Source organism: Gavia stellata, chromosome 7 (assembly GCF_030936135.1).
Source record: "Gavia stellata isolate bGavSte3 chromosome 7, bGavSte3.hap2, whole genome shotgun sequence".
NCBI lineage: Eukaryota > Metazoa > Chordata > Aves > Gaviiformes > Gaviidae > Gavia > Gavia stellata.
Window position 1 is genome coordinate 44,006,733 of NC_082600.1, and position 23,214 is coordinate 44,029,946.

The following is a 23,214-nucleotide window of genomic DNA, read 5'->3' on the forward strand; positions in this document are numbered from 1 at the left end:
CCTTGCGTGGGTGGGGAACATGCTACGGGACGGTGCAGTGATCTGGGACTAGGAACATGCAGCACGCAGATATTCTCCCATGGGCTGTCTGGGTAGCCTTGGGTGACACTGAGCTGTGATTTGTAACAGGCTGTGGAAGGGACAGGACCAAGGTGCTGGGTGCTGCTGATCTATGACGCTCTTGGCTGTGCAGGGGCCTGTCCCCAGAGCTCTCTTATGCAGTAGCTCTTCACGTGACTGTTTTGTCTTTTGGGTTTCAGGTGACGGCAAGCTTCAAAACCCTCAAGTACCGCTGAGATGTGTTATCTGCCCTTCAAGCTGAGAACCCCTGGTTAAAGGGTGGTCCTCACAGCCACCACCAGGCCCTGCCAGCTTCTCCAGCTGTTCCCTGGTACCCCTGCAACATTGGCAGCCTCCAAAGGTTAGTTATCTTGCTTGTGAAGTAGACGGTTTACATGTGCTTGCTCCCTTCCTGTCTTAATGCTTCTGTACCCAAATTGGTAAACTGGGGATAATTGCATGGCAGAAGGTCTTGGCTCTGTGGGTTTCCTCTCTACTGGGCGTGTGGGTATTTGGGACCTGTGGGGAGGTTCTGGAGACAACACTGGCACTTGTAAGCCCTCGTGGCCTTGTTCTCTGGAGGGAAAGACCAGATGCCCTGCATGAATCCTTGGAACAAAGTGTGGTCCCATCTCCATGGCTGTTTCAGTTGAACTTCCCTTGAACGTGCACGTCTGGATCCTTCGCCCCAAACACTACTACGATCTATTGCTTGTTTCTAGTGTAGTGGGTAGTAGGTGACTGGGACCTGGGCTGAGGAGCTGGAACAAGCTCCCTGGGCCAGGGGAAATGGGAAGACCCCCTTCTGAAGGCTTGGGAGCTTGTGCTGGTGTTGTTCTGCCTGAGCAGCTTCTTTTCCCTCTGTCCCTTACACCAAGTGTTTCTGTGGGGCCACTGTTCTCCGTGGCCGCCTCTCTCCTCTCTACCCCTCATTAGTGCAGGGCTTGGCATGCCAGCAGGAGGGAGCCTCAGCGTGTCTGCGCCTTGATCGGATTTGTCAAGGCTCCTTCCCTTTTCTTCCTGTTCATTGAGGGCTGAAACAAAGCAAACAGAAGAGAGGAATTCCAAAGAATAGGAGCGAGGGAAGAGAGGGACGCTGGAGTGACAGGCTGCCCCTGCACACATGCACCCCCCTGCCTCGGTCTGGTGAGGCAGAGCCTTTTGGGAGGTGAAGCCCTTCCCCAGCACTCCTGTTCCCAGCTATACCACCAGCTGCCTTGCTCCCCGTGCTGTGGGGCCATGGCCTGCCGCAGCCCAGAGACCTCCTGTCCCCGGTGAGGCTGTCCCCGCTGCGTGCTGAAGTGCCAGCAGCCAGGAATGGAGGCACAGGCTTGCTGCCTCCTCTCGGCACAGGCACGTCAGCCCGAACACAGCTTGAGGGAAACGAGACATTACTTGAACTGCTTTGTTTTGTTTGTCGTGGGCTGCGGTAAAAGGTTTCCCTCTTTACCTGTGCCAGGAAAGTTTCCCCTCCCAGGCAGCCCCGAACGAGCCCGACGCAGAGCTGAACGTCCTGCCTGGGTGCCAGGGCAGCAAGGCACGGGCCCCTCCTCAGCCTGGAGCCAGATAAGCGCTTGAACAAGGCCCTTCTGTGCAGACAGGTCTGGGAAGTGGAGACAAACGCAGCCTGGCTCTTGTATGGTTTCCCAGGAGGCAGGGGACTCAGGAGGGGAGGCTGCCACAGGTGAAGCTTCGTCCTGTCTGATAGAGCTCCTTGCACCTTCCTCTGCCATCCCCAGGCCATCGCGCAGGTTGCTCTTCATCCTGCCCTCAGCCTTGCTATGGATTGGATCAGGGGAGGCAACAGGATGCTCAGCAGCCCTGGTATAAAGCTCTCGAGGTGAAATACATCCCTACCAATGACACCCCTTGCATTTAAGCCACAAGGAACAGCCTTTAAGCCACAGCCTCTGTTTCCTTTCCTTCTTCCTCCTCTTTCTCCCCCTTCTGGCAATCTCTGCATTCTGTGGTTTCATTAGAGAACGGAGTAAAGTGCTTAGACTCCAAAATGCACAGATTAGGGGGTTACTAATCCTCTTCCTCAACGGGTGCTCACATCCTGCCCAGTCTGTTATCGAGCTTCTGTCCCCAGAGTGGAAACTCAGCCAAACTCGAGACCTCTACCTCTCTTCTTGCTTGCTGCACAGAGGAAGAAGGGCGAGGGGGGACAGCAGAGCCGTAGGGGAGGAGGGAAGGGAGCTATGGGCTTCCAGAATTCTCAAGGTGGGTTTGTAGTCAGCATTGGTTGTCTTCACTTTTTTTGTCCTGGCTGGTTTTGGTGCGCCAGGAGCGATAAAGCAAGGTTTGGTATATTGGTTTTTGGTTTTTTCGAGTGCTGTCTACCTGTTCTGACAAAAAAAAAACTTTGTCAGAGGAAGCAACTGCTTCCCTTTATGTGTGTGTGCATGTGTGCTTATATGCTGGGTGATTCAGTTCAGGTCTTGTGCCTTCCTTGTGCATACACGCCTCTCCCCATGTTCCCAACTGTCTGTCCTGTGCTCTGGTTCCCAGCGTACCCCCCAAGTGAGCTGTGCTGCGGCGTTGCTGAAAGCGCAGGGCTCCCTGCTGAGAGCGAGAGGCTGGTGCCTGGCAGTGCTGCTTGAGGCTGGTCGTATCCTCATCTGCGGAGGCTGAGATCCCTTTATAGGACATATGCTGTCAGCGTGAAGGGGAAGGCGGAGTATTTGCAATACCAGATGCAGGCACCAGCAGGGAAGAGGGAGTAGGGAGGATGGGTGTGGTGGAAGGATAAGAGTCTTCCTGGAGGTAGGAGGGGAACTTGACCCTCTTGGTCACAGGATGGGCTGAGCTCTTATGCCTCTGTCCCACTGCTGGTGCAGGCTGGGCGCTGCACGGAGCTTGCTGTGGATTGCAGAAGACGTGAGCTTTTGTCCTGAGCCACTTATCTGCTGCTTGGTTGAGTTGAGGTATGCTGTTTGTTCCCTGCCTTTGTCCTTTGGGTGTGTGGGTTCAGGGTTTAGCTCAGCAGTGTGAGAAGCCCCAGGGATGGGAACACAAGGAGCAGCAGGAGGGCAGGAGTGCTGGGAATGGTCAGTAAGGAGTTTGGGTGTCAGGAGCATTCTCCTTTCCACTGCCTGGCTTTGGGAACCGCCTCCCCTCTGGGGTCCACTTCCCCTCCTTTTCTGACCCCATCAGTTGCTACCTCATTTCCAGTTTGGAAAATGCCCCATATGCTTTCTTGCAGATAGGTTTGCAGTCTCTTAGCCCAGCCAGCAGCTCTTCCTCCACAGTGCTGTCAGAGCCTATTTGCAATGTGTAAGCCTCTCTGTAGCTCAGGTATCACTTCAGGTCTTACAAAATGCCCAGGGCACCCTGAGTGGACAGCACTACTGCTGCTTGGGTTTTATAGAGCCTGCCCTGAGCCATCCTGGTTTGCTATTTATAGTGCAGTTGTTCCATTCCTCTGTGGACGAGTTCTGCTTTCAGCCTTGCTTGGGCACTGAGGGCACCAGTGCCAGGAATAGCTCTGGGCAAGGAAGATGTGGGAGTGGCTGCTTGAGCACAGCTCCCAGTTTGGGCCAGTCCCTGGTGGAAGAGGCACCAGGCTGCACGCGCGAGCTCTCCATGAGCATCAGCCTCCTGCGGCACACAGGGGAAGTGAAGGGATTGCCTTTCCTTGTCAGGTGCCCTGTGTGCATGACTGGCTCCCCTGTGCTGCCAGAGTAGAGTTCGGCGCTGCGAGAGATGGCGTCTGGAAGAGTTGCTCCAGTGCCAGGTACCGGCAGGACTAGTGAGGGATCTTTGGTGTGATGTGCTTGCACTGTGGAGGGCGGTTTGCACGGGAAGCCCTGCTCCTAGCATGTCCTTCAAGCAGTGGCTGTGACCTCTTGGTTGTGTATCCTGAACTGCTGCCCACTAGGGCGGGTGGATGCCTTTTCGGTGGGGCACCTGCCATCCCTCGCACAGGGTCCTGCTCTCCGGGCGAGTGCTTGCTGGCCTCGAGGGAGCTGGAGCTGAAAGGAGCCGGCAGCGCAGAAAACACCAACACGCTCCTCAGCGCTGCTGCTTGGGCAGAGCTGCTCCGGCCCTTTGGCTCGTGATGCTCGCAGCTTGTTTGGAGAGCAGAGCTGAACAAATAATTAATTGCTTGATTTAGTGCCCAAAATGAAAAGCTAGAGGAAAAAAACCCAGCACAGCCGAGTTTGAGAGACGCTTTATCTTTTCTTTTAAATGTAACGCAGCTCAATTTCAAACAAAACAATGCAAAATGAGCCTTTTTTCTTGGAAAACAAAGCATTTTGCTCTTGTCCAAAACTTGTCCTGAAGTAGCAAATAGCTCTGAGCTGTCTGGAAACTGCAGTTTTCAATCAGTAACTATTCAGCCAAAACCACTTGCCCAGCTCTGCCGGTGACAATGCACGGCAGGCACCTGGGAGCCTGGCTCAGAGCCGTGCCCCTGGCACCTCCCCAGAGGTGGCGGGGAGGATGGTGTCATGCCTCTTGTGGACTTCCAGGCAGAGTGCCGGTCTGGGGTTGTTGGAGTCCCTTTGCCTCCTTTATTGCTGTAATTAACCTAATTAATATTGTATGAGATGGTGCAGACTCCACAACCTTGTTAGGTCTGGTCAGATATGCTGGGGTATGGTCTCCCTTGTCCCACTGGGGAGTAGCTCCTGGTGCAGGTTGTTCAAGAGCATTTCAAGGGAGCAGGGAGATTTGGTGGGGGGGCAGGAAATCTCCTGTCAGCCCCTACCCACGGGCACTGCTAGCTGCAAACTTAAGACATCAGTAGTTCACAGGGTGAAATTCCCACCCCTTTGCTGCGTGGGGCATGACGCCTGGTGGGTGCTCCAGCTGCGCTGATGGCAGAGCTGGAGCTGGCAGAGGGCTTGGCTGCAGACTGGCTCGGATAGAAGTTGGGAGCTCCCAGCTGCTGACCCTGTTCAGCTCTGACCCCAGAACTGCTGGCTGCTGCAAGCCCGCGGCAGTGGAAGCATTAGGAAATGGCATGGGTGAACAGGTATTGATGCCCAGAGCATATCCGGAGACCGGGACACAGTGAACCTAATAGATTCAGAGCTGGTCATTAGCTGCAGCACGGACGTCAGCAAAAATGCAGATATTAGAAACCTAATCCCAGCACAGGGAAGGGAGCTGGAGATCAGCCCAAATGCTGTTCCTCTTCTGTTTCAAGAGGCAGAGAGGGTCCTCCTGCCCCTTGTAGTGCTCCTGCACAGTGCCTAGGCTTGGTTCCTCCTGTGCCTAGCTGTGCTGGCCAGGGGGGCACGTGGAAGAGATTTGATCCAGGACTCTGTAGCCTCTGTGTTAGTGTCAGAGCAGCTGTCCTGAGTCAGGCTTATGCTCCATCAGGCCCAGAAAAAGGCCAGTCAGTGTCAATACTTCACCTGCCGAGTATCCTCCTGGCATCAACCAACTTGTAGTCCAGGGAGGTAAAGCTGGAAGCAGTGTGTTGATCAGGTATCTCCTCCATGAGCTTGGTGGGGGTCTCGGCAGCACATTGGAAGGGTCTCACGGGGGGAGGAGGCACCGGGGTCACCTCCAGGTGCCAGGTTGGAGCGGGGCTGGTATACCCCACCACGCTGTGCAGGAAACAGGCTCAGTGGGAAAACCATGACCGGCACGGACATGCAGGGTGCTCCCTTGCCCTGAGCCTGGTACTGCGGGCACAGGGCAGGCTGAGCGCTGGGGGAAGGTGGTCTGCTCCAGAGCCATGCTGGAGGGTTGGACAGCCCTTGGGTGAGGGGCTTCCTGCTGTTAGGGAGTGACTTGGTCCCCGAGAGGTGGTCCTTACTTCTAGCCGGGGTGAGACCCAGCCGGTGGCGTTGGCATGTCTGGGTGGGTGTCCTGGGCAGCGTGTCCGGTCTGCTGCAGCTCTGCTCATACACAAGCTTTTCAGGGTCCCCTGCTGCAGTGAGGGACAAATGCAGCGCGTGCGGAGGAGTGCAAGCCAGCACCCTGCTTTCTGCTGCCCTGGTGTCCCCACAGATGTGGTTGAAGGCTATTGCCAACCGGATCCTTCCAGCTGCTTCTTGGGCCTAACAGGAGTGAGAGCACTTCGGGACAGCGTTGCTAGCTGGGTGGCCCCCTCTTGCCTTGCCTGAGAGCTGCGGCAAAATGCAGCCACCCAACTTGTAAGCATTGTAGGATGTCTGGTAGACTTGAGCCTCCTATGCAACACTTGCATGCCCTGCTGTGGCACCGGACTCCCCATGTGTGCCCTGCACAGCCCTGGGCACACTGGGGCTGTGCAGCTGAGTCCAGTGCCCGCTTGTGGAGAGGGAGGCTGGCTGTAGTGCCGCTCTGCAAAAGCGGACTGTGTCTAGCAGGGCCTCGTGATTGGAGTCCCTGCCAAGAGGAGTCGCTCCCTGATGCATTCCTGGGGTTTCAGACATGGGGAGGTAAGCAGCGAGGCATGTTCCTGTGTCAGACCCAGCCTGAACTTGCTTGTTTCCTCTGGAAACAGGGAAACAGTCTGGTGACGAAAGTCCCTGCTTCAGCCAAGCTCAGAGCTTCAGCTAACACCCTTCAAAGACTGTTAGCTCCTCTTCCCCAAGTGCTATGCTTCTGTCAGAGAAGAGAAGATGGCTTTTCAGCGTGACCTTTGCAGAATAAAAAGCTGAACTCTTAGAGCAGCAGAATTATGTGTGGTGATAATCTTACGGGGCTGAGGAGAGCTTGATGCACAAGAATGAGCCATAACTGAGGCACGGCTGACTGCTGTCCCGGGAAGATCTTCGCCTTTCTGGGATTTTCTCTGTAGCTTGGGGGGGGGGGCGGGGAGCAGTGGGGAGACGCGAACACTTTCTACTTTCACAGCTCATGTGCTGGCATCCGACTCTGTGGCTGTCACTTGATCCCATCTCTAGAATATGGTGGCTGTTTTGCCACAGGTTGCTCTTTCCAGGGCAATACGAAGATGAAATTCTCACTTAAATTTCGCTTATCATAAGACTGGGGAGGGAGGGACGGCGTGGTAATCCGGAGCATGGGGTTTTAATCCTGCTCTCCTGGCTGAATTCCATTCCGCCTCTGTAAATTCCTGCAGCTGCCCCACTCTGCGCTGCCTGTGTGGTATCCGCTGGCTGGCGCAGCCCCCCTCAAGTGGCAGCATTTCAGCCATGGGAAGGGGGGCAGGGAGGTAACCCCGAGTTGTGAGGCGCTTTGTCGGATGGGTGCTGTGTACATGCTTTAAAGGTGACCTGCTGAACGAGGAACACGGCATGTCTCCTCCCATCTCTTTGTAAGAGCAAGAGATCGTCCCCAGTTGCCTCTTTTCAAAGCGTGATGCCTTTTCTCAGTTGCCCGTCTTGCTGCGCAGCTCTTGCCACGGCTGTCGGGCCCTTTCTCACCTCCTGCGAGCCCGGGAAGCTGCCGCGTTGTGCTCCTGCTGAGGCAGTCTAAGCAGGTCAGCTAAAGTGTTGCTGCTCTCCCAGCTCCAAAAATGAGACCTGGGAGAAGGATTTGCAGTTTCTATCACCTACAGCTAGGTAAGTCAACACGAAATCACTCCTCTCCTGGCTGCCCTGCAGCTCTTTACCAGGAACAGCCAGGCCACCTCTTCACTTGTAACGCCTCGGGGGGGACACAGGAGCGGGGCAGCAAGCCTGGGGCTGTCCCTGTGCCCCTCAGGGCTGCTGTCCTGTGACCTGCAGACAGTCTTGCTGTGCCTCAGCACCCCTTCTGCAGGTGCCCATTAGTTCTAGGAGAGACAACAGGCTAAGACGGCCACCCTGCCACGGGCCTTGCTGCCAGCTGTGGTGCTGTGGGAAAACAGGGCTGCTCCCCTCCGTGTTTGCGGGGCTGGGGGAAACATGCTGATGCGATGGAAAAGCTCCCGCTGCCAGCTCTCCCTAAACATTAACTGCTCACCTGATAGTCACCGAAGCCAGGGAGAGCGAAGGCCAGTCGGGCTGAGCCATGCTCCTACAAAAAGAGGGGATCTTGGAGGAGCAGGGTGCCAGCACGTGGGCAGCTCTCGAGGGGGAGCCTGCGGCACACAAGGTGGGTGCACCATCGCGGGAGTGAAGGCTGCTTGTGCATGGAGGGGTGGCCGGCGGGCAGCCAGCCTTGGGCTCCTGCCCACGCCTCAGAGGTTGGTGTGAGCATGTACCCGGTGTTTGTGCAGCTGCCCGGCTCTCCTGGCTTGACACTCCCCGTACCCTCGCTATCGCCCTGTTGTCACTGGAGGCAGGGGTGTCCAGGCATGAAGCTAGACCAGGGTCCTGCCTGCCCCTTCCCTGGTGTCTGCTGTCAGCCTCTCCCAGCGAGAGAGGGGACCCGGGTGCCTCTTTCTGTCCCGTTTGCCATGTCCCCGATCCCTGCCCGAAGCAGGAGACGCCTGGCTCCCGGGGAGAACGTGGGGGAGGGACGATAACCTGCTGCGAACAGCACTTCTGCCCTGCACCCTCACGCTGGGGCTGGAAACCGGCAGTATTGGGAAACCTCTCATCTTACTGCTGGCTGCACTTGTCTGGCGCGAGCAAGGAGACTGGGGAGGGAGGGTGGAGAGGCCGAGCGCTGTGGCTGCAGGGACGGGTAGAGCCAGGATGCTTGTGTGCCATGCCACGGCTGCTGGTACCCACCGTGCCCCTTGCCTGGGAGCCGCTTCCAACCTTGTGCTCTACTTGCTGTGACTTTAACATTTCATGGGAGAGGAGAGGTCGGGTACCTGCCTACTTGCTTGCCATCTGCTCCCCACTGCCTCGCCTGTGCTCCTCAGCAGCCTACCTGCTCCTGCCCTGGCTGGGTCTTATTGCACCAGGCTTGGTGCTGAGCCCTCGCTTGCGGGAGCGAGCAAGATAGGGAGGCCCGGAAAAGTGTGCAGAGAGGCAGCAGTGGTCAGCCGGAGCAGGAGGTGGTCTTCTCCCCCGGGGAGGTCTGGGCTTCTCCTGGGAGTGTGGGTAAGCCCTGCGTGGCCGATGCCTCAGCTGGAGCACTCGTTACATGATGGATACCACGGGACAGGGACAGGACAGTCTCTGGGGCTGAGCTCCATGTGCCCCTGGGCCAGGCAGGGAAACAACGGGAGGTCTCCTGCTCTGGGGAGCCCCTGGCTCAGAGGAGCAGCGGGGCAGCCCCGGGGTTTCCTCTCCCTGCTGGGGCTGGGCTGGGCAGAAAGGTGCTGTTGAGGAGAAACTGCCTGTTGTAACTGGGCTCTGCAAGAGCAAGCAAGAGCTGCCTGAGCGGGAGGTAAATGCATCTCCCGGGGCAGTGATTTCAGTGCTGCCTGGGTGGAGACCCAGCCTGCCCCGGGCCCCGGGGGCTGCCTTTGCAGGCGCTGCTCCGTCTTTGCCAGGCAGGCTGGGACTTGCTGCCGCAGCTCGCCCTTGGGTTACGGGGTGGGGGGCAATTTACGTTTCATCTAAATTGCTATGCTGACAGTTTGCATCCTAATCCCTTCGCCTGCTGCTGGTGGAGGCCTCCTCCCACCTCACCCTGCCTTCTCCAGGTATCCTCCAGCAGGTTCCCTCCAAGGCCAAGGAGGGCAGGGGGGGTCCTCCTTCCACTCCGGCCCCAGGCAGGAGCCTGCTGCCTTTCCCCAGCCCTGGGGCCAGGCGCGGGAGGAGCTGCAGGTAGAGCCCGTCTCTACATAGTTAGCATTCCCGGCCTCCCGCTCCTCCTGCTGCCATCCTGCTCACTCCTGGGGTGCTGGGCAGGTGTCGGGGACGCCGCGCTCTTCAGGGAGCCCCGCTGTCCTGGGCTGGTGGGGCTGGAGCAAGCTTGGGCAATCGGGGGGGGGCTTTTTTTTCCTTTTCAAACCCCCAGCGGCATTTGCACCCTGCCCAGGCGAGGGGCTCGCGCTCAGATGGCGGCTGATAGCCCTTCTCCTTGGGTAGCAAGGACTGCAGCCACCCTTGCCGTACCTGCATCCCGGGGTTGGCCGTGCAGCCCCCCTCTGCCAGCCGAGGGGAGATGGGGTGGGCTCTGCTGCCTTCCAAAGCCCCCCCCGAGTATCTCTCCCTGTGGACAAAGGCTCCTGCACCTGCCCCGGGAAAGCAGGAGGCAGGTGCTGGGCAGGGGGTAAATAATCCCAGTGCTTCCCTTATCTCAGCAAAGGAGGGCTGTTGGAGGCCTGGGAGCGGGAAGGGGGCTGGAGGGAGGGCGGCTTCCTCCCGATTTACTTTGGGCAGCTCCGTGCCCCTGGCGCTGGGGGCTCTTGAGTGGAAAGCGAATTTAATCTCTTGGTTTGTTTGTTCTTTCTTCCTCCGAAAGGGGGGCCAGCGCCGGGCGTGCGGGGGGAGCTTGGGTTTGAGAGCGGGGAGGAGGGGGGGAAGTGTCAGATCTGAAAGGGAGGAGTAAAGGGAGGACGGGGAACGGCAGACCCGGGAGGCAGCAGCAGCAGTGGGCTGCCAGCCGGCTGGGGAGGCGGAGGAGAGGGGGAAAGGCAGGTAAGGAAAGGGTGGCCAGGTGAGGAGTGGGAGAAGGGATGGCGGGAGGGGTGGGGGTGCCGTGGGGGGGATGGAGGGAGTCCTCGGGTGCCTCTGGGAGGGTCTTTGCCAACTGGCCTGCTGCTGGTCCTATCCTGTCCCCCAAAATTGCCGTCCCGGTCGCGTGCTCACGTGCGGGCTGGGGACGGAGTGCCGTTCCCCGCGCTGAGGCCACGCCAGAGGGGCCACGGGGCGAGCGGGAGCAGGCGGAGTGCTGCTGTGTGCCACCACCTTCTCTCTTCTTCCTTCGCCCTAAAGTCCCTTTCCGTCCCTCAGCTTCCCAGCCTGCTCGGTGCCGGTTGACCTCCCTCATCTTGCTTCGCCCCGGCCTCTTGTGCTGCGAGCTCAACACAAAGTTTGGGGGATGCCCAGGAGGGGTGGAGATCGGCTTGTGGGACGGGAGACAGGCTGGCAGCATGCAGAGACCTCGCCAGGTCCAGCATGGCTCACGGCCATGGCAGGGAGAAGGGGCACTTGAGCCTGGTGTGCTCCATGCGTCAGCTCCCTCTTCCCCTCCGTGCACGCGTTTGGCCTGCTCTACAGAGCAGCAAAGAGGGCAATGCCAGGCCCTGCTTGCGGGGAGCTGTGGTGCTGGCAGGACCACTTCTCCGCCAGGAAAAGGGGTGCAGCCCTCAGGTGCCGTGCCTGCTGCCACGGGGGCTTTGCTGTGTCCCCCAGTAGGTTAGGATGTCTGTGCTCCCTCGGGCTGGCCTTGCCCCAGCCCTTGCAGTGCCTGAGCGTGTTGCTGCATATCCCTTGCTCCTGGCTAGCTTGCCATCCACCCTCAGCAGGCAATTCCTGCAAGTGGGCAGGCATCTGCACCCTGGCCCCAGGGGCTGCTCAGGGTGGTGTCCTCCCAAGCTGCCCTTTCAGCCCCCAAGCGCTGGTGGCCCCATGGGCATCTGCACATCAATGGGCTCCAGCGGGGTGTGTGCAGGGGGGAGCAGACCCTAATCCGTTCCATTCATCCCTACTGCAGCTTTTGTTGAGCCTCCAGATGTTGCGTGGAAGGCAGGGGCTCAGCCTTGAGCTGCGGTAGGCAGGGGCAGGGAGTGAGGCCAGCGTGCCGGGGAGAGGTTTGTGTTCCCTTGCTTTGTGGCGTCTTTGTCTGCCCTGGGCACCTGGCTCTTTGGGATCTCGGGGCAGGGCTCTCTGGAGACGGGCATTCTCTCCTCGTGTTGGGCCTGGGTGCAGGAGCAAGGCTGGGAGCCTGGTGCTCTGCCCGTCTCGCCACCGCCGAGGAATGAAAGCGGCACAGCACACGTGGCTAGAGCTGCTGTGGCGGGGCGAGGGGTGTCCCCCGGCGTGCCCCATTGAGCCAGTAGTGCCGAGAAGTGAGTTTCACTGAAGCGTTTGGGATTTTTCCACCAAACTTTGTCGGGGCAGGTAGCTGTGAGTGGAGGGGGAGGCGTTTGGCCCGCAGCAGACCTCGGTATGGGACGTTGCGGGAGTTCCCCCCGAGCCCGCCGGCGGGAGGGCTGGGAAGGAGCCAGCGTGCCCAGCTGGGCTCCTCGCCTGGCTCCGCGTGGGCTGCGCTCCCACCCAGGCTGGCCGTGTCCTTGAGGCCCCGTCTCAAGAGCAGTCCTGGCCCCTCCGGCCTCCGGAGGCGGTGGGGGAGGGCCCTGCGCCACACTCAAGGGCAGGCTCCATTAACCACCCTGTGACCGGCCAGCTGGTTCCGGGAGGACCTCTCCAGCACAACCTCTCTCCTCCCGTGGGAGCCCTTCGTTCTTCCCCCTTGCCTGTGGGGTGGTCAAGGAGCAAGGAACAGAGCTGGAGTGAAATCACTTAGAGGATTCCTTCTCTCCTCCCATGTTTGAGGTGCCCCCTGAGAGCTGTGCGGCCACAGCGGGGTGGTGGGACAGGCACTGGGGTGGGTCCAGATGCCCCAGCATGGGCAGGAGGGTGCCAGCTGGGAGAGGCTGTTGCTGGAGCGGTGAAGGGCATCTGTCTGCTGCTGTGCTCATCCAGGCGGTATCCTGGAGGGAGCAGGAAAGGGGGGATGTCCTGCTGGGGGTTGTCAAGGCACCTGGGTGTGGGCTGCAGGGCTGCTGGTGACACCGGTCTTTCCGCTCCCCTCTCCCTTGCAGGCTCTAGGATGCCGGGGCCAGCCGGGCTTGGGCTGCCCACCTGATCCTCACCGCCGCTGTCCCGCCGGCACACCATGTTGCGCTCCTGGCGCGTGAAGCTGAAGCTGCTGCTTGCCACGGTGACCCTGGCCGTCCTCCTCTCCTGGCTCTACCTCTTTGTGGGCAGCCTCGAATGTGAGTGGGTCCTCCTCCTCGGATCAAGGGAAGGTCCTCAACAGAGGGTGGGCAGGGGAGGCCGAGGCCTTGGGGTGGTTGCTCTGTGGCCATGCAAGTTGCTGCAGGTGTATCTGAGCTCTGCATTTCCAGGGGCATCCCTGGGAATCAGGGGAGCAGAGCTGTGACGTTGGCTGGGCACACACGGGGTGTGCTGGGACCTCTCAGTTGGGGCTCTGCCCCACCATCCACACCTGGTCCCTTCCCACCGAGCTCTGCCTTGCCGTGCCCATCGCATGCCCTGTGTCTCCTCTGCAGACGGCCGCTTCCTCCTGCTGCCGCCCTGCCTGGGTGAGCAGCCGAGCCGGGACGTGGAGCGGGAGGCGCTGGCCTCTCGGGTGCGCCGGGTGGAGGAGGAGAACCAGCAGCTCCGCCTGCAGCTCGGCCAGGCACAGGCGGAGGGCGGCGATGGCAGCCCGCAGTGGGGGGCCTCCGCCGAGGACGGGGACCCCCCCGGGGGCGAGAGGAGCAACCGCACGGCCTGCCTGAAGCAGCGGACGGTGCACAAGTGTGAGGTGAGTGACGGCACCGGCACAGTGGATGGGGGATATCGGATGGGAGGCTGGGATCCTGGCTAAGGATGGATGGATGTGCAACCTGCCTGGCACTGCTCACCCCATGCTCTGGCCATGCCGAGACCTCATCCTGGCTCTCCATGGTGCTCAACGGGCCACAGCCGGTGGGTGAGGGTGTCTTGCTTCTCCGGAGAGAGAGGCCAGACAGGAGGAGTGGCAGCCAGAGTCCTGGTCCCCGCTTCTGAGCCGGGGGACTTCCACCTCTCTCTGGGGCTCCTTCCCCGGGGGAAGGGCTGGGTTATGGAGTCTCTCCCCATAGCGCGGCCCCAGGGAGGAGCTGACAGGCCCCTGTGAGGGCAGGGGGGTGTCCAGTCTCAAAAAAGGCGCTGTTTGTCTCTGGGCAGCTCCTGCACGTTGCGATTGTGTGCGCCGGGCACAACGCGAGCCGGGATGTGGTCACCCTGGTGAAATCCATCCTCTTCCACAGGTAATGGGGAGGTGCTGTGCCAGAGGTCCACTGGTTTGGGGTCCCAGATGAGCTGCTGCAGGCTGCAGGGGGGGCAGTGCTGTGGGAGAAGGGCTCCAGGGCCTCTCTCTAACCCCTGTACCACTGCTTAGAGGGCCAGAGGGGGATTTGTTTCCTCCAGATGGCTGATTTTTCTCCATCTGCCCCCTCAGCTGATGTCTGGCCCTTGGCAGGGGTGGGAGCGATGGGGACTGTGTCCTCTTCCTCCCGCTGTGGTGCTGAGTGCTGCTGCGCTTGCTCTTGGCAGGAAAAACCCCCTCCACTTTCACTTCATCACAGACTCGGTGGCCCACCAGATCCTCCAGACGCTCTTCCAGTCCTGGATGGTGCCCTCCATCCACGTCAGCTTCTACAACGCCGATGACTTGAAGGCAGGCGTTTGCCCCTCCTCTGCTCTGTCCCAACCCAGTGCTCGGAGGGCTGAGGGGAGCAGCAGAGAGGGCCGAGTGGGAGGGGGTTTATTTACTCTTTTCCTGCTGGTCCCTCGCTCACCTGCTCCCCTTTCTGGACTTGTTGCTGGTCCAGCTGAGAAGGGGGGCACAGGTGGTGGAGGGGTGGGGAGGCCCCTTGGGGTGGCACTGCCTCTGCGGCGGAGCTGGGTCTCCCACTGAGCACTGAAACACTGGGGTTCAGGGTGGGGGTTCTGGTGGCTGGAGGAAGAACCAGGCCAGGGCGAGAGCAAAGGAGAAGGAGATGTAGCCAGCGAGTGCCTGAAGGGCCTGGGGAGAGAGGTGTGTGGCTGCCGGTGGTGCAGCTGGAGGAGATGCTCCAGGCTCGGCTGGCTCCACAGCTCTGTTGTGCCCCACTGCTGGCCTCCTCGGCATGGGGTGTCGGGCACACACAGCCGTCCTGCCCGGGCAGGGGCAGGGCATGGCCATGCCCAGCCCTGAGGCCGTCTCGCCTTGCAGCCAGAGGTGTCGTGGATCCCCAACAAGCACTACTCTGGCATCTACGGGCTGATGAAGCTGACGCTTACCAAGGCACTGCCCTCCAACCTCTCCAAGGTCATCGTCTTGGACACCGACATCACCTTCGCCACTGACATCGCTGAGCTCTGGGCTGTCTTCGGGAAGTTTTCTGGTGAGGACAGGGTGCCCCTAGGACCCGTTGGGGCCCTGGCAGGGCCCTGGGTGCTGGGCTCAGGGTGGCAGTCCCCGTCTGCCACAGCACCAGTGCAGTGGGTTTGCTTGGGCCCTCTGAACCTACAGCAAGATGGGCTGCATCCACGTCCCTCTGTTTCCTCAGACAAGCAGGTGATTGGGCTGGTGGAGAACCAAAGTGACTGGTATTTGGGCAATCTGTGGAAAAACCACAAACCGTGGCCGGCCCTGGGACGTGGCTTCAACACGGGTGAGTGTGGGCTGCCGGGGTGGTGCATCCAGCTGAGGCGGCACTTGGCACAGGGAGGCTGGGGAAGACTGACGTGAGGCAGGAGAGCCTGGTGAGCACGAGGGGGCTGCGACAGCGTCCTAGGGTTGTGTGGGTGGGCACAGAAAAGTGGCATGTCCCAGGGGCTGAAGGCGTGCAGGAGGAGGCCAGGTCTACCCCTTAGTCCAGGCAGGGAGGCCATTACCCCAGCACTGGGCAGGGAGGCCAGGTCTACCCCGTCCCAGTGCTGTAATGTCTGGGTGCTCCCTCGGTGACCTAGTGCCCTCCTCCCTGGCACCCAGGGGTGATCCTGCTCCTGCTCGACCGCCTGCGTCGCCTGGGCTGGGAGCAGATGTGGCGGCTGACGGCAGAGCGGGAGCTCATGAGCATGCTCTCCACCTCACTGGCTGATCAGGTAATGGTCCCTCCTCCGGGGTGGTGGGCCCTGCTGCCTTCCTGTAGCACTGCTGGCACAGGGCAGCCACGCTGTCTTCCTCATCCACCTGTGCACTCGCCTTTCTGTCTCCTAGGACATCTTTAATGCAGTGATCAAGCAGGACCCGGCCCTGGTGTACCGGCTCCCCTGCTTCTGGAACGTGCAGCTCTCTGATCACACCCGCTCAGAGCAGTGCTACACCGAGGTCTCGGATCTCAAGGTGGGTGGGTTTGCTGCCTTTGAGACTGGGGAGGGCATGAAGGACAGCGCATGCTCTGGAGGTCTGGGGGAGTCAGCATAGCATCTGAGGGCTTGGGGAGCGCTGGGTGCTGCTGACTGGGAAGTCAGTCTCCATGGGGTGACACACCACTGTCCTCAGGTGATCCACTGGAACTCACCCAAGAAGCTGCGGGTGAAAAACAAGCACGTGGAGTTCTTCCGCAACCTCTACCTGACCTTCCTGGAGTACGATGGGAACCTGCTGCGCAGGGAGCTCTTCGGCTGTGCCAGTCTCCCCAGCCCACCCAGCAACCAGGTGAGGGTGACTGCGACTCTGCCCCCAACCCCAGAGCATGGGGTGGGCAGAGACCCCATGCAGCCGCCCCAGCTCCCCGTGGGGCTCCTGCTCTCCCTCACCTTCATGGCATTGCAGCTGCAGCAAGCGCTGGAGGAGTTGGATGAGGACGATCCCTGCTACGATTTCCGCCGGCAGCACCTCACGCAGCACCGCATCCACCTGTTCTTCCTGCAGTACGAGTTCCTGGCCCTTCCCAACCCCACCGACGTCACCCTTGTGGCCCAGCTCTCCATGGACAGGTACTTGCTGGTGGGGCTGGTGGGAGGTTGGATCCCACCTCCACTCCTCTGAGGTGGCTCCACAGCTTGGGAGCTACCAGGGATCTTGAAACACGGGTTCCTCACCCTCCCACCAGCGCTTTGCAGTGAGGAGCAACACCCCAAGCTGGGAGCAGCAATTCCTCCCGATCCCTCCTGAACTGGACTCCGCTGGCACACGGCTCACTGGCAGGCACCCAGTTCTGTGTTTGGCCAAGCTGCCACGGGGCAGGTTTCCTGGCTCACGCAGTGCGCTCTGCTTCACAGGTTACAGATGTTGGAGGCCATCTGCAAACACTGGGCGGGCCCCATCAGCCTGGCACTGTACATGTCGGACGCGGAGGCTCAGCAGTTCCTGCGCTATGCCCAGGCCTCGGAGGTGCTAAGCGCCCGCCGCAACGTCGCCTACCACATCGTCTACAAGGAGGGGCAGTTCTACCCCATCAACCTCTTGCGCAACGTGGCCTTGGCCAACACGCAGACGCCATATGTCTTTCTGACGGACATTGACTTCCTGCCTATGTATGGCCTCTACGATTACCTCAGGTAAGGCTTTCTCCAGCCGGCTCTTGCTCAGCCTGCCGGGCTCCCCAAGCATGGGGGTTTGCAGGAAACACCCTGGGCGGCAGTTCTTAACATGCAGAAATTGTTTCCTTTGTGTTCAACCTTGGGATCCTGCCTTGCTTTTGTCAGACACCAGCGGTTGAGGAAGCAGCCGTGGCTGTGAGGGCTGCCTTGTTCCTCCTGCCCCTGTGTGGCACCACTGCAAAGTGTCTAAACCCATTAATACCCTTCTGGCAGGCTGGAGGGGCTGAGGAAGGAGGCTGTGGCCACAGCTCACAGCCAAGGAGAACTCACACCCTTCTTACCACCACAGGAACTCCATCCAGCAGCTGGAGCTGCCCCAGAGGAAGGCAGCTCTCATCGTGCCGGCGTTCGAGACCCTGCACTACCGCTTGACCTTCCCCAAATCCAAAGCAGAGCTGCTCTCCATGCTGGACATGGGCTCCCTCTACACCTTCAGGTAGGGACTGGAGCTGCCCTGCCGTCCAACGGCGCTGTAACACCCAGCAGAAGTCAGTTTTGTACCCTTGTTCCTTGGGGCTGTGGGGCAGTCGGCTCAGAGGACGCCCTGCATCCTCTGCCTGTCTCAGGGAGCTGCCAGTTTTGCCTGGTCTCTCATTTCCATCTCTCCCTGCAGGTACCACGTGTGGCCAAAAGGCCATGCCCCAACTGACTACGCCAAGTGGCGGACGGCCACCGTGCCGTACCGCGTGGCGTGGCAGCCAGACTTCGAGCCTTACGTTGTAGTGAGGCGAGACTGCCCCAAGTACGACCAGAGGTTCGTGGGCTTCGGCTGGAACAAGGTGTCCCACATCATGGAGCTGGATGCGCAGGTGGGTGAGGGGCTGCTTTTGGCACCACGGAGGCGCTGGGTGGTGGGGGGTCTTGGTCGGGCGGTGGCATGTTGGTACCACCAAGCCGATGCTGACAGTAAGGGCTCTGCCCCCAGGAGTACGAGCTGCTGGTCCTGCCCAACGCCTTCATGATCCACATGCCCCATGCCCCCAGCTTCGACATCTCCAAGTTTCGCCTGAGCGCCGGGTACCGGGGCTGCCTCCAGACGCTGCGGGAGGAGTTCCACCAGGACCTGTCGCGGCGGTATGGGGCTGCTGCGCTCAAATACCTCACCGCTGAGAGGAGCCTGTGACGCCCGGGGACAGTGGGTGCGGGGTGCTAGCAGCACACTGGAGAGGGGAGGGCGCAGGGCCTCCCTCCTGCCCTGGCCCACCACCGCAGCCTGGTCCGAGGGAACCGAGCTGGCACAGCACGGCCTCTGCAGCCCAGCGACGGGATGCCTGTAGATAGGATGGAAGATGCCAGCTGAGAGAACAGGCAGCGCATGCAGGTCAAGCTGCTGCAGCGTGGCCGAGGGGGTTTTTCGGAGCAGCAGTCTTCCTGTGTTACAGGGGAACCTCCCCAGGCCAGGGGCCAGGGGCCAGGGGGATGGGTCTCCTCCCTCCCCTGTTTTAGCAGATGTGGATTCACAGCCTTCATTAGCTCACCTCAGCCTGGGGCCTGGCTCCTCCAGAAGCCTGCGAGCTGTACCTTACCCTGCTCTGCCTGTGGTCCCAAATCCCAGTCCTCCACAAACCCCTCTGGGGCTTTGGTGAGTGGGAGGTGAGGATGTAGCGCATCCTTTTGCATCCTTTGTGGACCCAGGCTCAGCGAGAGCCTCCCAACACCCTGGGAGGGGGCCAGGGAGTACCAGGAGCTGTGGAGACCTGGTTCAAGCCCGAACTGAGGCTGGCTGGTTAACAGGGCGAAATATCGTTACTCCTCATCCATACGGATGCGAAGTCTCCAGTGGGGTTGGCCCAGTACTGGTGGTGTGGGAGTCTCCCAGCACAGGATGGGCTGTCTGCAGTCCTCAGCAGTCAGCTCCTAGAACGGTCCTGCACCTCCCGGCTGGAAGCAGCCGTGCCAGTGACAGGCCCCGTAGAGGGACTGGCAGTGCCCCGCAAGGCAGGGCTGCGAGCCACTCCAGGCAGCCATCGCGATGGGCAAAGCAGCAGCTTTGTGGGCCAGCACACGCTTGGAGTCATTCCTGGCAGGTGGACCACCCCGCTCCTCCCCAACTCATGGCAGCGCAGACGTTGCCATTGACAATCAGGGATGCGGTTGACACTGGACAAGACCGTAGCTGAGCACTGTGGTGGCATCCCCGCACCAGGAGCAGCTTGGCCGGGCGCTGTTCCACCGCTATCACACACTGGAGCACAGAGGATAGGTTGCTTTCCTCATGCTATTTAAATTATTTAATACTTTTGTCATAAGAATTAAATGATTAGGGTGTCCTGTTTTGTTTTTTTTTTTTCTCTTTTTAATCCTTTCTTCCTCCTGGATGATTTTGCTGGTGGCCCTGGAGGCTCTCCAGGCCAGTTGCTGCTGCAGTCTCCGCTGTTCTCTCCTTAGCATTACTCCGGGCTGCAAGAGCCAGCTCTGTGCAGGAGTAGGATTTCCGTCCATGGTGGGAGCGGCTAGGAGGAGCCATACAAAGCGTGGGGTATGGAAAGGACACAAGCGCCTCTTGCTTATTCTCTCTTTTTAATTTAATTTTTAAATTAAAGCTTTTTTATTCTTTTTCATGTCCTTGTTAGAACTGCCTGGTTATTAATTTTTTTTCTGCTGGAGCCTGCACGTGTCCCCTGGAGGAAAGGCAGCAGGAGGAGAGCAGTGCAGGGGGTACCCTGAGCCTCGGCTGGGGAAAAGCATCGCTGGGCTTCCTCTGCCTGGTGCATTTGAAGCCCTTTCTGGCTGGCACAGTGGGAGGGTTGGGGAGCAGAGAGCAACAGCAGGCAAAAGAAATGCCCTTGTCACCCTGCCAGCTCTGAAACGGCTGGCGGCCACTGACTGCGGTGGGATTGAGTCCGCCGGTTCCCGGCGCTGCAGCGGGGCTGGCAGCACAGCCTGCCTGCACAGCCAGCGCCCTTTAAATGGAGCCTGGGGCTTCATGGCTTGGGCATGTCGTCAGTTTAATCGCACCCAAGTAGAAGAGATGTGGCTGCTGCTTCTGGCAGTGCTGCGGCTTGTCCCTGAGACCAGCATGTTGAGCTGACTGCTGTGCCGTGACCCACAGGGCTTTCCCCTCGCCCGCTGAGGACAGGCAACCAGCTCTGGCCACGACACAGGCAGCGGGGCCGACCAGCGCTTGCCCGTTGAACGGCCTTGGCTTTACAAGACTGTTGGGAATAAAAGCTGGCTCTTAGGCCATAGGAGCCGCCAGCCTCGCAGCTGCGGGAGGGGGGAGGACAGGGGTGGTACGCCAGGAGCAAGTTGTTGAGGCTTTATTTGGGAAAGGGAAAGGGCTGGAAAGACATTGCTAATCACAGTGAAGCCAGGCGCAGCTCCACCCGACCCGTCCCTAGCAGCCAGCTTTTAATACAGCCAAAGCTCACTGATACCGCTCTACTGCTGCACTAAGCCCTAACACAGGTTTAAATCAGATCTAGACAGTAGTTTAGCCTGCTCTGTGCTAGAGACAGGGTGGAGCAGTGCCAGGATGGAGCAGGCGTCTTCTGGGCTTTTCTTTGATGGTTAGGTGGCTACAGAAATGCTGGCTCTGCAGGGTTTTTTGGAAGGTGTACTGCTATTCCAGTAGCAGGAGGGCTGCGTGCTGTCGTTTTCAGATAAGCCTTCCCAGCCTAGCTAGTCCTTCGCCCAAAAGGTGCCCACAAGGGTTTAGGTACCTGGAGTAAACCCAGCTCGGTTTTGGGCTCCATGTGCCCTCTGCCAGGTGGCATCAGCTGGAGGCAACCACTGAGTCAGAGCCTGCTGAGAGTTTCTTAACAGAGCACAGCCCTTTTTAGAGCTAAAATGGGTTTCTACTAACGCAGCACCATTCTCCCTGCCAAGAGACCAAGCCTCGAGCCAGAGCGCACCGCAGCCATCGCGCAGGGCCACGCTCAGAAACCCCTCCCGGGGCTGGGGGCTTTCTGCAGGCACCGTGCCATCCCCTGCGCCTGTGGCACCCACTGTCCCCGCCTGGTACATACAGCTAAGGAGACAAGAGGTTTTATTGTGTTTTATTTAGTAAAATGTTAAAATAAATAAATACAAATTGATCAGATGCTCTGTACCCCCTCCCCCCCAACTTCAATTTGCTAAAATCTAAACACATTTGTACCAAAACTGAAACCACAAGGGACTTGAAGGCAGCAAAGAGACTGCAGATCACTATGAGCATCAGGCTAAAAAAAATAGAGATATTTAAAAAACCCAAACCAGCTCATGAGTCAGTGTTCTCATGATGTGATTCTGTGACAACAGAGCGGTACCGGTCAGAAAGGACATTTTACACCAGGGCCTGCAAGGACAGGAGGATGGCAGGGAGAGGGGCAGCCCAGGCGGCACCGGCTCACGGAGGGCAGAGCCATGGCTTCGCCCTGCGGAAACCCAGCCCGGAGAGAAGCTGCAGCAGCACCGGGCCTGCATCCGCAGGGGGCTGCGCCGCCAGAACTGGGGGCTCTTCACCAAAAGCACCTGGAGAAAGTCAGGCAGGCTGGGGAGGGACCGGAGCTCGGACACGCACCCTTCAGCGTCAGCTCCTGGTCTGAGCCCAAGCCAGGACTCCTGCTTCACAGCTTGGTCTCGAGTAAAACGCTGCGGGTGTGGGGGGACGGGACGAAGCATGGCACATAGGCAGGCGGTGGCATCAAGGAGCCTACTGAGATGCTGCCGGCACCATCGCAGGAGCGTGAAGCTGTGATTGAGGCCTGAGTATTTTCTCAATACAAGCAGAGCTGCCTGCACAACCCACCTGCCCTCGGCTGCAGACGGCACTGTGGGTGTTTGCAGATTAGAGCCAGTCAGCCCCCAAAAGATGAAGTATCGCATGGGAAGCCACCCCACCACTGCACCAGGCTCTCCCCGGCAAATCCGCAGCTCACCTTCCCATCTGCACCACAGACCCCACTGCTGTTAACACTGCAAAGTTGTTTCCTTCCTCCGCAGGAGCCCGAGCACGTTGGCACTAGCTGTCTTCCTCCCGGTTACCTTGCTTAATCTTTGCTTAACGCAGTTTGCAATAGCACCCTTGTGCTTTGCTTCTGTGAGAGGTGGCCAAGGCGCCTCTGCCAGCGTAAGAGGGTGCTTGGGGGGGGCCCTGCAGCTGTAACTGCAGCGAAGCAGCCCGTGGGGCACGACCGCGACCACCACCTCTTGGCTCTGGTTGCGTGGGGCTGCGGGGAAGCTGCCCCAGCCTCAGGGGTTTAGGCGGTAGCAAAACCCCTCCTTAAGGAGGGTCCTGGCTGCCTGTCACATATGGCATCAGGAACGACTCAGAGACAAGATACCTTCTGGAGGGGAGAGCTGACGGGTAAGATGCTACTCCTGGCTCTAGAGTCAATCCCTGTTTTGATGCCTGTGATAATTAAAGAAACATATGAGACTATGATTAGAAATTACACATTAGCCCAGAACAAGCAGAAACACGCAGCCTCCGGCCGCACCCAGCACGGAGCGTGACTGTACCTCTTCTTTCAACAGTGCCTGCTCCCGCTGCCTGCAGCCCGTGAAAAACAGCTCTTGCAGCGTCAGAACTGCCGGTACCTCCTTTACAGACGGAAATGCAAGGCACAGAGGGATTCTTCCTTTCTCTTTTAAATAAGTGCCCTACCCGCCTCAATTTTGGCATGCCCGTCTGATAGATCTGGCTAACAAGCAAGGGGAGCCCCCTGCCCTTGCATGCACGGGCACAGCATCTTCCCAGCGCTGCTGCAGTATCAACCCTCAGCGCTGGGGATCCAAAGTCGAGGGTGGCCACCGAACACAGCCCTGAGAGCTGGCCCCTGCCAGTGCTGGACCTGCATAAGCCACTGCCTCCCTTCCCCGCCTGAGCTACACCCCCAAGGCCGTTCCAGTCGCTAAGAAAAGTGCTTTCTCAAGGCTCAGAGGCAACAGAACTTCATTTCTTTTCCAACAACACAGATAGATAAAAGAAGGCAGGCAACAAAAGGGCAGGAATTGGTCAAGGCCTACATTTTTCAGTGTAAATTTAGGGAAAAGATGCAAATTCCCTGGGTGATGAAAAGTCCGCGGGGTGCCAGCAGACTGATACTGCTCACTGCTCGCTGCCTTCTGCTGCCGCCTTTCCGTGCCATCTCTGCACCCCGGACAGACAGAGCCAAGCGTAGAAGGCTTTTGAGTTCCCCATGCGCGCCCGATAATAAACATACTCTTAAGTACTTCTTCCTTCCTCAAT

The 23,214-nt window shown here is 59.3% G+C and overlaps 1 protein-coding gene across 1 annotated transcript; it reads left to right on the plus strand.

Moving 5' to 3' along the window:
• The first annotated feature begins 351 nt into the window (after positions 1-351).
• Positions 352-19,600, plus strand: LARGE2 (LARGE xylosyl- and glucuronyltransferase 2). The gene is made up of 15 exons (XM_059819271.1): positions 352-421; positions 12,560-12,733; positions 13,031-13,287; positions 13,692-13,774; positions 14,061-14,184; positions 14,722-14,893; positions 15,059-15,163; positions 15,484-15,596; positions 15,712-15,837; positions 15,997-16,152; positions 16,270-16,433; positions 16,719-16,997; positions 17,329-17,475; positions 17,653-17,848; positions 17,965-19,600. Exons 2-15 carry the CDS (start codon positions 12,634-12,636, stop codon positions 18,160-18,162), a joined length of 2,220 nt encoding a protein of 739 aa, XP_059675254.1. The 5' UTR covers positions 352-421; positions 12,560-12,633; the 3' UTR covers positions 18,163-19,600.
• Positions 19,601-23,214: the final 3,614 nt, after the last annotated feature.